The sequence below is a fragment of the Oncorhynchus tshawytscha genome, linkage group LG05 (assembly GCF_018296145.1).
Source record: "Oncorhynchus tshawytscha isolate Ot180627B linkage group LG05, Otsh_v2.0, whole genome shotgun sequence".
NCBI lineage: Eukaryota > Metazoa > Chordata > Actinopteri > Salmoniformes > Salmonidae > Oncorhynchus > Oncorhynchus tshawytscha.
Window position 1 is genome coordinate 64,711,720 of NC_056433.1, and position 16,111 is coordinate 64,727,830.

Below are 16,111 nucleotides of genomic sequence, written 5' to 3' on the forward strand. Positions count from 1 at the left end.
GAGGAGTATTTCTGTCTGTAATAAAGCTATTTTGTGGGGGAAAACTCATTCAGATTGGCTGGGCCTGGCTCCCCAGTGGGTGGGCCTACTTTATTACAGCCTGGCATGCAATAAACGCTACCCCGGTTCACCAGGGGCATTCATAGAATCCTCTCACTGATTATGTTGATCGTTTCCTAGCTAATGAACCACAGCGGTGGGATGGTCTGGTTTGGAACTTTGACCTGTCACGTTCATCCAAAGGAGCTTCTTAATTCTTTGTCTACAGCTGTCCTAAATGACACCAGAGACAGCCTATCATGAAGGATTAGGGGTACGGCTACTAGTTTCCTCGTCCACCTAAATTATCTGTGGGCATGGTTATGTTGACATGTTCCGCCTACTGGCGGTCTTCGGACTTCACACAGACAGTTGTGTGTTTATAAAAAATGCTCTCTGATGCGGCAAGTAAGTATAGTTGTTGCTTTTGGTGTATTTTACGCGCAGTAGGATAGGCTCCACGTATTGATAACCGGGTCTGATGCATATGTCTACTTTTATATTTGAATGGTTCTATGAACTGTTAATCGAGTGATCGAATAAATGTGTGTACAGACTATCTGACTATTGCCTTTCCCAGTGTTGTTTTGGGGCGCAACAAAGGGAGAATTCTGTGTACTGTCATTGCTGGAGGCATTCACATTTTGTTGGAAATTGTTAGGAACGGTAACATTGCCAAGGCTGCTATTCTGTTCATTACATCTGCTTAATGTGTTATTATTGTCGACCATTTTATACTAATGTTGTGTCGCGTTATTACGGCTGGGAATGCAGTGCAGTTGCATAGCAAGTAACACTTGGAAAACAATGTTGTGTAAGACTAAATAGGTCAGTTTTCAAGCAACTGCGGAAAATTACAGAGGATAAATTGTGACGCAGTTCTGTATTTCTATGCCTGCTGCAATAGCTTTCTCCGACCGCGCATCATCTACATCAACTGTTCCAAGAGAACGGTAAGATATTTGTATGGACTATTCCATAGGCTGTAACGTATTTTTGTGACAATATAACATGCATTCATCAGTTGGGGTGAGTAGAGGGTTGTTGAATGAAATTAATTTCTGAGGTCTGGGAATTGTAGTCTAATTCCACTCCCCATTGCTCCGAATATAATAACCTTAATCCAGGAAATGGACTACAACATCCATCTACTCTCTAGATACTTTGTAAACTCTGCAAGTTGCGCCTCTGTACCTATTTTAGGTAGGCTATATTAATATACTGTTTAATGGGGTTCGACACATGCATAACTGGATTCAGCCTCCTGCTTGTGTGAGCGTTTTCACAAAGCTAAAGTGACACTTAGTGAACGTAGATGAGGATTTAATATATATATAAAAAGCGTATGTCCGCGTAGAGTTTAATCAAAATCGACAACCAGTTTTGGGCTGGCATTCTTTGAACCCTTTTATACAATAAATACATGTATGTATTGAATACCATCCACATGTTGGTATTCGGCAAGTAGCCTAGTGGTTAGAGCGTTGAGCCTGTAACCGAGATGTTGCGAGATCGAATCCCCGAGCTGACAAGGTACAAATATGTCTTTCTGCCCCGGAACAAGGCACTCTTGTGCCGGCATTGTAAATAAGAAATTTGTTCTTAACTGACTTGCCTAGGTAAATAATAAATGATCTGTAGGACACTGAATACTATTGCCTTTTATCTAGCCTATTGCATTATAGTTCTTCATCATACCACCTTCTTGTTGGTATACTATGAGAGAAGACTGCTAATATCAGCATAAAAATGCTTTAAAAAAATAGTCATACCCATCCTGATGAAATGCCTTGATTGTGTGCAGTTACTGCTGTCACTATTTAGGTATCCCAGCTGTTGTGATGCAAATGATGAAGATGGTGAGATGGTTGTACATGCATGCGTTCTCATTCCTATTGGCTGAATGCAAGAGGTCACTCTGGCTATGACAGAGGGAGCATGATGTAGGCAGGCTGTGGGTAGCAGATGGTGAGCTCTCCCTTCTCTGTGCCTTGGGAAATCTAGTGAATTGACATGTTATGCAGCACGTCATTAAGATGAGGTTGTTTCTGTGTGAGCAGCATATTTTTGTTTCATATACTGTTACATGTACTGTTGCATATGTGTTCCATATCTACTTATGTACTGTTGTAGTGTTAAAGTTAGAGATGTGCTGATAATGTATTTTTTTCCCCCTATAGATTTTCAGCTGCACACCCATTTGTCTACACTGGCCGGCATTCACAAAATCTACCACACCCTGCACAGGCTGGTAAAAGCATTTTGCCCTCATTTTGCCTCATATCATTGCGTATTCTTCATGTGTCGTATGAGTACCAGTCACCTGTTCCAACTGTTATTTCCAGTTGGACTTACTCTGGCACGACACAATGGATTTGATCATGGACAGTTCCCCTTATCTACAAATGAATCCAAGTTATTAATTAGTTATAGATTCATTTTTAATTCCTGGCTGGACCCTTAAAGGGTGTGATTCATCCTCTTGGCTCTCCTCCCTGTCTCGCAGTCTGAACTAACAACTGCATCTCTAAAGGTTACAAGCTTGAGGAAATGAGAGAGCAAGCTTCCTGTCCCTACACACCCTCCCTCCCCTTGCTCAATGCATGCTAATGTCAGTGCTGCAGTATTTGTGTGTATTTTGGTGGTAGTTGCCTAATACATTTATCCCTCCCCTCAGAACCTGACGGAGGACGTTGGACATAACGGTCACTCCACAGGTACCGACTCTGCCTGCACCTAATGCAGACCCATGTGACACTTATATATCATTCTCTCTATATCACTCTATATCTCTCATAATGTGTTTCTCTCAGCCTGCTGCTCCAGAGCCATGCCTCCTAGGAAAAAGAGGAGACCCACTGCTGGAGATGACCTGTCAGCTAAGAAGAGTCGCCAGGACAGGTACTACCAACCTGCTACACCAACGTATGCATCGGTTAGCTAAGTAACTAGACTGTATAGGAGAGGAGTTATATCCAACCGTCTTATTCAGTTTCACTGTTCACTAATTTCTCATGCACAGACATTTTATCGTATCATCTGTCAAAAGAATGTTGGATTTGATGACTAACGAGCAAAGGTTATGTGTGCAGGTTTTTGTAACTGGTTTTTTGAACAAATCATGGTTTAGCAGGTGTGCACCTCTTTCCAAATTGGGAAGGGTAGGGTACATTTAACCCATAGCCTTGACTGAAACTTGCAGAGAGAGGGGGGTTGGAGTTATGGCCCTGCTTCTGCTCCTCGTTTTAGTAGATTTTCTCATACCCCCCCCCAGAACCTAATTACTCACAAATGTTTTTTCTGGGTTTCAGAGATTACCTGTTCCCTGAAACTGTATGCATGAATCATGACTTGGGTTGCACATTTTGGGGAATATTCAGAGGTGGAAACTTTCCGTGGGAATTAACGAGAATATATGGGAATTGATGGAAATGTATGCAAATTAATAGTAATGCCATTTAAATGTAGATTTTTTTTGCATTGGATATATTTATCATATGAAGACAGAAACAAACCTTTAACCTTATCATAAGTAGACATAATTGCAAATTAAATCCTTCCAATAGAAATGTAATAAACTATTTAGTTATGAATTGAACTTTCATTAAATGAGTTGACTCTTCACATGGGATGATTTCACTGAACAACAAAAGAAAGGGAATAATGAATGATCCCCAATGATCCCATCGCATCTCCCAAAACGATTTTCAACATACATCTGTAAAATGATAGTCTAGAAACTAAAGCTTTGGTTGTCTTCCTCTCAGGCTTCCATGTCTTCTCCCTGGACCTTCTCAATGTCCCCCTCTTGAACATCAGACTCTGAGGCCTTATCTTCACTGTCACTTTCCAACCTTGTTGAGGATGGCTCGTTGTCAGGCTCAAAAAGCCTCAAATTTGCCCAGATGGCCACCTATTTTTCAACCCTTGTATTGGTCAGCTTGTTGCATGCTTTGGTGTGTGTGTTCCCAAACAAGGACCAGTTGCGCTCTGAGGCGGCTGATGTTGGTGTGATTTGGAGGATGAGGGAGGCAAGGGTGGAAAGAGCCTCAGATCTATAAAGTCCCTTCCACCAGGTGGCTGATGAGATACAGTTGAAGTCAGAAGTTTACATACACTTAGGTTGGAGTCATTAAAACTCATTTTTCAACCACTCCACAAAATTCTTGTTAACAAACTATAGTTTTGGTAAGTTGGTAAGGACATCTACTTTGTGCATGACACAAGTAACTTTTCCAACAATTGTTTACAGACAGATTATTTCACTTATCATTCACTGTATCACAATTCTAGTGGGTCAGAAGTTTACATACACTAAGTTGACTGTGCCTTTAAACAGCTTGGAAAATTCCAGAAAATGACATCATGGCTTTAGAAGCTCTGATAGGCTAATTGAGAGAATTTGAGTCAATTGGAGGTGTACCTGTGGATGTATTTCAAAATCAAAAGAAATCAGCCAAGACCTCAGAAATTGTATACCTCCACAAGTCTGGTTCATCCTTGGGAGCAATTTCCAAACGCCTGAAGGTACGACGTTCATCTGTACAAACAATAGTACGCAGGTATAAACACCATGGGACCACGCTGCCATCATACCGCTCAGGAAGGAGACTCGTTCTGTCTCCTAGAGATGAACGTACTTTGGTGCGAAAAGTGCAAATCAATCCCAGAACAACAGCAAAGGACCTTGTGAAGATGCTGCAGTAAACAGGTACTAAAGTATCTATATCCACAGTAAAATGAGCCCTATATCGACATAACCTGAAAGGCCGCTCAGCAAGGAAGAAGCCACTGCTACAAAAACTCCATTAAAAAAAGTCAGACTACGGTTTGCAACTGCACATGGGGACAAATATCGTACTTTTTGGTGAAATGTCCTCTTGTCTGATGAAACAAAAATAGAACTGTTTGGCTGTAATGACCATCGTTATGTTTGGAGAAAAAAGGTGGAGGCTTGCAAGCCGAAGAACACCATCCCAACCGTGAAGCACGGGGGTGGCAGCATCATGTTGTGGGGGTGCTTTGCTGCAGGAAGGGCTGGTGCACTTCACAAAATACATGGCATGAGGCAGGATAATGATGTGGATATATTGAAGCAACATCTCAAGACATCAGTCAGGAAGTTAAAGCTTGGTCACAAATGGGTCTCCCAAATGGACAATGACCCCAAGCATATTTCCAACGTTGTGGCAAAATGGCTTAAGGACGACAAAGTCAAGGTATTGGAGTGGCCATCACAAAGCCCTGACCTCAATCGTATAGAAAATGTGTCGGCAGAACTGAAAAGCATGTGCGAGCAAGGAGGCTTACAAACCTGACTCAGTTACACCAGCTCTGTCCGGAGGAATTAGCCAAAATTCACCCAACTTATTGTGGGAAGCTTGTGGAAGGATACCTGTAACGTTTGCTTGAAGTTAAACAATTTAAAGGCAATGCAATAGAATACTAATTGAGTGTATGTAAACTTCTGACCCACTTGGAATGTGATGAAAGAAATAAAAGCTGAAATAACTCGTTCTCTCTACTATTATTCTGACATTTCACATTCTTAAAATAAAGTGGTGATCCTAACTGACCTAAGATGGGGAATTTTTATGAGGATAAAATGTCAGGAATTATGAAAAACAATTTGGCAAAGGTGTTTGTAAACTTCCGACTTCAACTGTATGTTGGCACAACTGCCATATTGCATCTCCATCCCAAAGCCCTTGCATGGAAGTGTACTTCGCCAGACTGCCAAGAACCTTGCCCTCATCCAGGCCAAGGTGGCGAGACATTGTAGTGATGACACCATAGGTCTTGTTGATCTCTGCACCAGACCGGATACTCTTGCCAGCATACTTGGGGTCCAGCATGTACACTGTGGCGTGTATGGGCATCAGGCATAAGTCTACACACTTTTTGATGTATTTCAGAACTGCAATTTCCTCTGCTTTGAGCAACAGTGAAGTGGGCAGGGCAGTACGGATTTCTTCTCTTACATCTGCAAGCGGAGTCTGTACATCAGACAGGATGGCATGGTCTCCCTCAATCCGTGCAGTGGGTGCTGCTATAGGTTTCAGGAGTTTCAGGCTGCTTACCACTCTCCAAAAATACATAATCCAGGAGGATCCTCTTGATGGGGCTGTCCATATCGGAAGACTGATATGGCCATTTCTTGGAGAGACTCCTTCCCCTCCAGGAGACGGTCAAACATGATGACAACACCACCCCAACAGGTGTTGCTGGGCAGCTTCAATGTGGTGCTCTTATTTTTCTCACTTTGCTTGGTGAGGTAGATTGCTGCTATAACTTCATGACCCTTCACATGCCTAACCATTTCCTTGATTGCAATACAGTCTGCTTTCTCTATGATTTGCTTGACTTTCACTTGAACTTTGCATCCAGCAAATGAGTTGGTAAAGCATGTCTGGTTGGAGGGGTGTATGCTGGGCGAAGAACATTCTGAAATCTCTTCCAATGCACATTGCCTGTGAGCATCAGAGGTGAACCAGTTGCATACACCGCTCGAACAAGACATTCATCAGCATTTCTTGGACTATGTTCCTCCATTGAGTTAAAAAAAACTTCTGATTCCAGGAGGACCATGCTGTCGCCATCGATAAGGTGTCTGATTCATCATTTTCACCTCGACAAGAAGTAGAGGGACTTTTGCCAGAGGTTGCTTGTTGTGAGAGCTGAGGGAACTTTATGCACTTGGCGAGATGATTCTGCGTCTTTGTTGCATTCTTCACATATGATTTGACACAGTATTTGCAAATGTACACAGCTTTTCGTTCTGCATTAGCTGCAGTGAAATGTCTCCACAAATCAGATAGTGCCTGTGGCATTTTCCTATAAAGATGAGAAAAAAATTAGTAAAAAAAAAACTCATACAATTCCATGTACAGGTAAATAGTTAAGCAGTTAGATTAAACAACTCATTTGTAAGATAAATGTTTTAAAATTAAACATATGGAAACAGGTGAATTAACACTCCTCAGTTATCAGGCTCAAGCAAGCTAAAACCCACATGGTAGCAAAAACTAAGTAGCAGAAATTGTTAACAAATTAGAAATGATTTAAACACTTTGCTGTTGGCTGCTATTTACTATTTAACAAAAAATCATATGTCATATAAAATATATTCACCCCACCCAGTATTATAATCAAAACTTACCAGAAAGCATGTAGTCCTTGACTCAGACAGTGTAGTAGTGTGGGCTCAATAGCATCTCATTAGTGTGCAATATCTTGAGAATCGGCTGTACATGTGATGGAAGAGTGCACTGTGCATGCAGAGGGTTGCAATTCCATTGAATTGGGGATAGTTTAACCAAAATATGCCACAAGACCTAGAATTGCCTTATGTGTATCCCATAAAAAAGTAAGCTGTAATAAGCTAACTTTTTTGATGAATTTAAGCAAAATTCCCCAAATTCCCTGGTTTAACTTCCCATGGAGAATTTCCAAACATTTTCCGGAAAGTTTCCGACCCTTTGCAACCCTAATGATGACAAGTGATTTGTCTCCCCAATGAGTTTTCATATGTCATTGCCAACTCAGAAATTCAAGAGCAGCAAGGGGACTTTTTGTCACATAGCTCATCCAATAGGGATTAACAGGATTAACCTTTTTTACATCGTAGTGTGAAATATGCTCCCAGACGGTAGGATTTTAAGTCACACAATGTATTCCCAGCACCCGCAGTAATGTGTGAACTATGCTGTGTGCACTTGTGCCGTAGGTTGTCTGAAATGGTCTTTTTCGTAATGCAGTGTTTTTAGAAAACATGAGGCACCACAAATCCGAGAGGAGGAGACCTTCTCCAGTAAAAGATGTCTGGAGTGGTTCTACGAATACGCAGGTGAGACACAAGAATTGTAGAAAAAAATATATATTTCCTCTATCAGTTTGTATAAAACACAGACCATAACGGTGTAAATACCTTCTGTTACCCTTAGATTGGGTTTTTCATGTCAAAGTTGAATTGTTGTATGAGAAGGCTGTGACTAGGGCATCATTGAATGTTTCGTAAAGGATGTCGCTTGCTTGCTGAAATTTCTGTAGATCAAAGTTTTGTATGTCCCTTGCAGGTGTGATAGCGTCAAAGACAATTATGTAGGTACAGTACCAGTCAAAAGTTTGGACACCTACTCATTACAATGTTTTTATTTTTTCTACATTGTAGAATAATAGTGAAGACATCAACAATGAAATAACACATATGGAATCCTGTAGTAACCAAAAAAGTGTTATATATATTTTAGATTATTCAAATGGCCACCGTTTGCCTTGATGGCACCTGGAATGCTTTTCCAACCGTCTTGAAGGAGTTCCCATATATGCTGAGCACTTGTTGGCTACTTTTCCTTCACTCTGCAGTCCAACTCATCCCAAACCATCTCAGTTGGGTTGAGGTCAGGTGATTGTGGAGGCCAAGTCATCTGATGCAGCACTACATCACTCTCCTCCTTGGTCAAATAGCCCTTACACAGCCTGGAGGTGTGTTGGGTCATTGTCCTGTTGAAGAACAAATTATAGTCCCACTAAGCGCAAACCGGATGGGGTATCGCTGCAGAATGCTGTGTAGCCATGCTGGTTACGTGTGCCTTGAATTCTAAATAAATCACTGACAGTGGCACCAGCAAAGCACCATCACACCTCCTCCATGCTTCACGGTGGGAACCACAAGGAGATCATCCATGCGGAGATCATTCACATGGGTGATCTCCTTGTAGTTCCCACCGTGAAGCATGGATGTGTGATGGTGTGGGCGTGCATCTCCAGGCTGTGTAAGGGCTATTTGACCAAGAAGGAGAGGGATGAGTGCTGCATCAGTTGACCTGGCCTCCACAATCACCTGACCTCAACCCACTTGAGATGGTTTGGGATGAGTTGGAACGCAGAGTGAAGGAAAAGCAGCCAACAAGTGCTCAGCATATGTGGGAACTCCTTCAAGACTGTTGGAAAAGCATTCCAGGTGAAGCTGGTTGAGAGAATGTCAAGAGTGTGCAAAGCAACAATGTATTCTACAATGTAGAAAATAGTAAATATAAAGAAAAACCTTTGCATGTGTAGGTGTGTCTAAACTTTGGACGGGTACTGTATGTATGCATTGTGATTGTCATTTTTGCTGTGATGTTAGAATTGTATGACATCATAACAATGAAGATATCACAAACTATGATTGGCTATAATAGTGAATGCTTTGACCTCCTGATTATTATGTCATACAGTATGTATAATGGCCCTGTGTGTGTCTTTGATAGTCTGTGACGATGTTGTGGGGCCAGAGGGAATGGAGAAGTTCTGTGAAGACATTGGAGTGGAACCCGAAAATGTAAGGATGGCTATTCATGTCTATGTAGATGAGTGACATTTATAATCCATCTACATGTGCATGCAAATCATAAATAAAATGTTATTTGTCAAATGCTCTGAATACAACAGGTGTAGACTTTACTGTGAAATGCTTACTTACGAGCCCTTTCACAACAATGCAGAGTTAAAAAGTGAGAAAATTTTGCGAAATTGAAACACAGTAATATAACTGAGGCTTTATTCAAGGAGTGCCGGTACCGAGTCAATGTGCAGGGGTAGGAGGTAGCTGAGGTAAAAGGGACTAGGCAACCCGGATTTATAATAAACAGTATCAGCAGTGTGTGTGTGTGGCGTCAATATGCGTGTGTGTGTAGGGCAGCCCATAAATTACTATTTTTATCAACTGTATGCAAGAATTTGCTATGTGGTGTTTTAGGAATTCAGGATTCTCTGTGTTCGTCTTGCCAACCCCAATTGTCACACCTCTGAGAAGCAGCGGTTACACCAATCAGATATCAGACCTACATGGAGGTTAACTTTACAGTAATGCTATTGGTCAAGAACTCAGGTTTTAGATTCAAACATGATCTAAGTTTAAGTAAAGCTTTTATTCTTCCAAGAGTGCCAACTCACGGTATCTCCTATCGTCTAATTAACATCACTTTGCATGGCCCAAAACATTAAAACAAAGGCATGAAAACAACACACACACACACACACATTCTTGAATCTAATCATCACAACTCTTCTCTAAATTAACCAGGGGCACCTGTGTCACTCCTCTTTGAACTATCCGCTGTCTGACAAACAGAATAACAGTTTCTCTGTAACAATAAATCTATACCACATACAGTACAATAAAACATGTCAAAATTCTTAGCTCTTTATAAACTCTTGAAACAGTCAAAATATGACAATTTAATTCACACAGTAATATTAATTTAGTCAATTCAAGTTTCATCAGTCTTCATCTCTCCTGGCTTCAGTGACCCTAGGACTTCTGTGGGAATGTCTCTTCATTGAGATTTCCACAAGGTGTTTTTAATCCTGGATAGCCCACAGATGGTCTGCCATTCAAACAATGTAGTCCTCATGCTGTGCTCTTATATCAGCCATCACTAGTCGCGAGTATCTTCTTCCACTGCGTGTGTGTCTTGGAGTGTCAGTGTAGTGTGGGTAGAGTCCAGTGAGTGTGCATAGAGCCAATGCAAGAGAGTCGATACAACAAAAAAGTGAGATAATGCAAATAGTCCAGGTTTGATGAACTGTTCAGCAGTCTTATGACTTGATGGTAGAACTGTTCAGCAGTCTTATGACTTGATGGTAGAACTGTTCAGCAGTCTTATGACTTGATGGTAGAACTATTCAGGGTTCTGTTGGTTCCAGACTTGGTGCATCGGTACAGCTTGTCGTGCGGTAGCAGAGAGTACAGTCTAACTTGGGTGGCTGAAGTCTTTGACAAACTCAAATCAAATGTTATTAGTCACATGAGCCGAATACAACAGGTGTAGACCTTACAGTGAAATGCTTACTTACAAGCCCCTAACCAACAATGCAGTTTAAAAAAAAAAAAAAGAATAAGAAATAAAAGTAACAAGCAATTAAAGAGCAGCAGTAAAAATGAACAATATATACAGGGGGGGTGCCGGTACAGAGTCGATGTGCGGGGGCACCGGTTAGTTGAAGTAGTATGTAGGTGGAGTTCATTAAAGTGACTATGCATAGATGACAACATAAAGTGGCAGTGGTGAGGGGAGGGGGCAATGCAAGTAGTCTAGGTAGCCATTTGACAAGATGTTCAGGAGTCTTATGGCTTGGGGGTAGAAGCTGTTTAGAAGCCTCTTGGACCTAGACTTGGCGCTCCGGTACTGCTTGCCGTGTGGTAGCAGAGAGAACAGTCTATGACTAGGGTGGCTGGAGTCTTTGATCATTTTTAGGGCCTTCCTCTGACACCGCCTGGTATAGAGGTCCTGGATGGCAGGAAGCTTGGCTCCAGTGATGTACTGGGCCGCTCGCACTACCCTCTGTAGTGCCTTGTGGTCGGAGGCCGAGCAGTTGCCATACCAGGCAGTGATGCAACCAATGCTCTCGATGGTGCAGCTATAGAACCTTTTAAGGATCTGAGGACCCATGCCAAATCTTTTCAGTCTCCTGTGCTTTCCTGTGTTTGAGTTGGGGAAAACTATGTTATTGAAAGATGGCACAAAGATTCAAATTATTAATTGGAAAGTACATTTTTGAATTATCAAGCATTTCAGTTTATAATATGTGAGTGTATGGTGTTTGAACAGGTGGTGATGCTGGTTCTGGCCTGGAAGTTAGATGCCCAGAGTATGGGCTACTTCACCCTACAGGAGTGGTTGAAAGGCATGGGCTCCCTGCAGTAAGTCTGCTCTCAATTTGTGTGTTTTTATTATACAGTTGAAGTCGGGAGTTTACATGCACTTAGGTTGGAGTCATTAAAACTTGTTTTTCAACCACTCCACACATTTCTTGTTAACAACCTAGAGTTTTGGAAAGTCGGTTAGGATATCTACTTTGTGCAAGTAATTCTTCCAGCAATTGTTTACAGATTATTTCACTTATCATGTATTATTATGTATCACAATTCCAGTGGGTCAGAAGTTTTCACTAAGTTGACTGTGCCTTTTAAACAGCTTGGAAAATTCCAGAAAATGATGTCATGGTTTTAGAAGCTTCTGATAGGCTAATTTACATAATTTGAGTCAATTGGAGGTGTACCTGTTGATGTATTTCAAGGCCTCCCTTCAAACTCAGTGCCTCTTTGCTTGACATCATGGGAAAATCAAAAGAAATCAGCCAAGACCTCAGAAAAAAAATTATAGACCTCCACAAGTCTGGTTCATCCTTTGGAGCAATTTCCAAATGCCTGAAGGTACCACTTTCATCTGTACAAACAATAGTTTGAGTATAAACACCATGGGACCACGCAGCTGTCATAACGCTCAGGAAGGAGACGCGTTCATTCTCCTAGAGATGAACGTACTTTGGTGCGAAAAGTGCAAATCAATCTCAGAACAACAGCAAAGGACCCTGTGAAGATGCAGAAGGAAACGGGTACAAAAGTATCTATATCCACAGTAAAATGAGTCCTATATCGACATAACCTGAAAGGCCGCTCAGCAAGGAAGAAGCCACTGCTCCAAAACCGCCATTAAAAAAAGCGTCCTTTTGTCTGATGAAACAAAAATAGAACTGTTTGGCCATAATGACCATCGTTATGTTTGGAGGAAAAAAGGGGAGGCTTGCAAGCAGAAGAACACAATCCCAACTGTGAAGCATGGGGGTGGCAGCATCATGTTGTAGGGGTGCTTTGCTGCAGGAGGGATTGTGCACTTCACAAAATAGATGGCATCATGAGGTAGGAAAATTATGTGGATATATTGAAGCAACATCTCAAGACATCAGTCAGGAAGTTTAAGCTTGGTCGCATTTGGGTCTTCCAAATGGACAATGGCCCCAAGCATACTTCCAAAGTTGTGGCAAAATGGCTTAACGACAAAGTCAAGGTATTGGAGTGGCCATCACAAAGCCCTGACCTCAATCCTATAGAACATTTGTGGGCAGAACTGAAAAAGCGTGTGCAAGCAAGGAGGCCTACAAACCTGACTCTGTTACATCAGCTCTGTCAGGAGGTATGGGCCAAAATTCACCCAAATTATTATGGGAAGCTTGTGGAAGTCTACCCAAAATGTTTGACCCAAGTTAAACAATTTAAAGGCAATGCTACCAAATACTAGTTGAGTGTATGTACATTTCTGACCCACTGGGAATGTGATGAAAGAAATTAAATCTGAAATAAAGAATTCTCTACTATTATTCTGACATTTCACATTAAAATAAAGTGGTGATCCTAACTGACTTAAGACAGGGAATTTTTACTAGGATTAAATGTTAGGAATTGTGAAAAACTGAGTGTAAATATATTTGGCTAAGGTGTTTGTAAACTTCTGACTTCAACTGTACGTATGTTCTGTGCGTGTCTGTCCATATAGTTTATTTCCATTCCAGGCTGTGCAGTGTACAAAATGGTGCTGACCCCAGACTGGGGTTATAGTCTACTTTATAGTTAACTGTCTTGTTTTATAGTCTACTCTCTGACAGCTGGGACTCTAGTCTGTCTCTAACATGTCTCTCTGGCGTTGTCAGGTGTGACTCCACAGAGAGGCTGAGGAACTCCCTGGACTACCTGAGGTCTGTCCTAAACAACACCAGCAACTTTAAGCTCATTTACAGATACGCCTTCGACTTTGCTCGGGTGAGTGAGGCAAAACCTGATCTGCGGTATTATCACTAGATTTCCTCTGACTGGGATATTCATTCCCCTTGGATATTTATTTGTTGATATTTAGATTCAACACACGACAGATTAAGCTTTCAAAATAAACACACAAAAATCAGTGACGTTGGGTATGAAAATATTGCTGTGCTTTGTATTCATAAGTTTTGAGTATCAAGATTAGTTTCTTGTTTGTCTTGCATGGCTGAAGTGCTTGTCAAGAGTACTGATCGGCTATTTACATAGTCTGTCTTGAAGTAAGGCATGTTCCCCTGAAAGCAATTTAATTGAGCTTTACAGTGAATGGAAATATAGTGCTTGAAGTGAGATCAATACCATTTAATAAACAAAGCACATGGGATTTGGATTTGTCCTCATGAATTACACAGAATCATTGACCGTTACTAGTAGGCTTACTGTATTAATCACTTACAGTTAAATATTTAAATTGAGTCGTATTTGACCCGGGACCTTAGCGATGTCTGTATATTTTTGATTGTACAGGAAAAGGACCAGAGGAGTTTAGACCTGAACACCGCCAAGTGCATGTTGGGGCTTCTCCTGGGAAAGACTTGGTCACTGTTTCCTGTGTTCAATCAGTTTTTAGAGGTATGGAGTCTAGCCTGTGTAACATTCAACTTAATAAAGTGAGGGAACTGTGTGTGAATGTAGTGTTCTTTGTATTGACTGCCTGTCTATGTTCATTTATTTAGCAATCCAAGTATAAGGTCATCAACAAAGACCAGTGGTGCAACGTTTTAGAGTTCAGCAGGACAATCAACCTGGAACTCAGTAACTATGACGAGGATGGAGCCTGTGAGTATCCACACGCACACTGACATTAATACACTCATTCTCATAGTGGTACAGCTGATCAATTCCCTAATGTTATCATTCTTTTCTCTAATTCTGTCAGGGCCAGTTTTGTTGGATGAGTTTGTGGAATGGTACAAAGAAAGAGAGATGTTATAGCATCAGGTAGACTGCAACAAATGTCAACAAAACAACATAATACGACGACGACGGCTATGAGAAAACAAACTATACAAAATGGAGAGGTGCGTGTCAGTGATGACAGGTGGTGCTTCCAGGTAATGATTGCAGGGGGGTGTAAGGTACAAAACTGGGTGTACGCTTCCTTGGCGAGATTGGGATGTAGATTACTTATGGTCACTATGGAGACGCCAACTATCTCCGGGTAATGTTCCCTACCCATGTTGCATTGTGGTTAAGCACATGGAAGACCCTGTGGTGTTGCATCCCCTCACTGTGTGCTGTGTGATAGGATAACTGTTCTCATGAGTGGCTGACGTGGGCTAAATGGTTTTGTGTTAGAGAAAAATCCACTCTTCAACCCCTCGCTCCCGTGAGGAGGAATTAAACAAACAAAATCCCTCCCTTTTGAACAGTCGGTCTTAGTCTTAAATCAAGGTCATTTTGACCTGGGCACATTTGAATATTGTATATCCGTGCTTTGAACTTGATCTGTGCTTGTCTCTTCATAACCTACAGAACCCATCTTTTCTATCAGTTTTGTCCTATATTTGGGTTGAATTGTAATTCTTAAAGAAGTACATTGTCAGGCTGAGTGTTACAGTAGTTGTTCTTTTAGCCATGGTCCCTAAAGCTGTTACAGATGGATGATGACACCTCCACAGTTTACTATAACTAAGTCATTTGTGCCAGTGATTTGAGCCCCCAGTGGTTTTCATCCCCATGCTCACTATGATACCACCAGCCTGTGCTAAACTATTTTAGCCCCCTGCGAAGGCTTCAGTTGACCTCATACCACAACTAACCAATCAGCAGTGCTGCCTATAAACTCTTATTACAGTGCAGTGGTCAGTTGTTAGTGGACTGGCCAGCATTCATGGTTTACGCGACCAATCTATGTTTCTAAGCTGTAGGTTTGTACTTTTTTTTTTTTTTTTCTCAACATTTTTTATGGAGTTTGCTTTACTTGCTCAACACACCTGTGCACACGCACACACAGTGGTCAGGGATTAGATCAGGATGAATTGAGACTTTTGGGATTATCATTCAAGAGGTCTCAAAACCATGGACATTGAAGGGTTAGAGTTAGACCATGGACATTGACGGGTTAGACCATGGGCATTGAAGGGTTAGACCATGGGCATTGAAGGGTTAGACCATGGACATTGAAGGGTTAGACCATGGACATTGAAGGGTTAGAGTTAGACCATGGACATTGAAGGGTTAGACCATGGACATTGAAGGGTTAGACCATGGACATTGAAGGGTTGGACATTGAAGGGTTAGACCATGGACATTGAAGGGGGTTAGACCATGGACATTGAAGGGTTAGAGTTAGACCATGGACATTGAAGGGTTAGACCATGGACATTGAAGGGTTAGAGTTAGACCATGGACATTGAAGGGTTAGAGTTAGACCATGGACATTGAAGGGTTAGAGTTAGACCCCTGTGACGATGCTATGCTTTTGCTAAT

The 16,111-nt window shown here is 41.5% G+C and overlaps 1 protein-coding gene across 3 annotated transcripts; it reads left to right on the forward strand.

Annotated features, from left to right (window-relative positions):
• Positions 1–306: 306 nt before the first annotated feature.
• dcun1d4 (DCN1, defective in cullin neddylation 1, domain containing 4 (S. cerevisiae)) lies at positions 307–15,894 on the forward strand. Of its 3 annotated transcripts, none has more exons than XM_024421874.2 (12): positions 307–447; positions 947–992; positions 2,220–2,290; positions 2,717–2,756; positions 2,853–2,964; positions 7,797–7,885; positions 9,291–9,361; positions 11,634–11,725; positions 13,513–13,621; positions 14,147–14,251; positions 14,356–14,458; positions 14,559–15,894. In XM_024421874.2, the coding sequence occupies exons 1-12, from the start codon at positions 439–441 to the stop codon at positions 14,612–14,614; spliced, it is 903 nt and encodes a 300-aa protein (XP_024277642.1). In that variant the 5' UTR covers positions 307–438; the 3' UTR covers positions 14,615–15,894. The 3 variants fall into 3 exon arrangements, with proteins under 3 accessions (XP_024277642.1, XP_024277643.1, XP_024277644.1); XM_024421875.2 differs by having other exon boundaries at positions 308–447; positions 2,853–2,940; XM_024421876.2 differs by lacking the exon at positions 307–447 and adding an exon at positions 487–705.
• The last annotated feature ends 217 nt before the right edge of the window (positions 15,895–16,111 follow it).

Excerpts from the sequence above, each read along its gene's own strand:
- dcun1d4 (XM_024421874.2), top strand. Across the intron at positions 9,362-11,633 it reads TTGGAGTGGAACCCGAAAAT|GTGGTGATGCTGGTTCTGGC; the intron begins GTAAGGATGGCT and ends GTGTTTGAACAG. Across the intron at positions 13,622-14,146 it reads ACGCCTTCGACTTTGCTCGG|GAAAAGGACCAGAGGAGTTT; the intron begins GTGAGTGAGGCA and ends TTGATTGTACAG.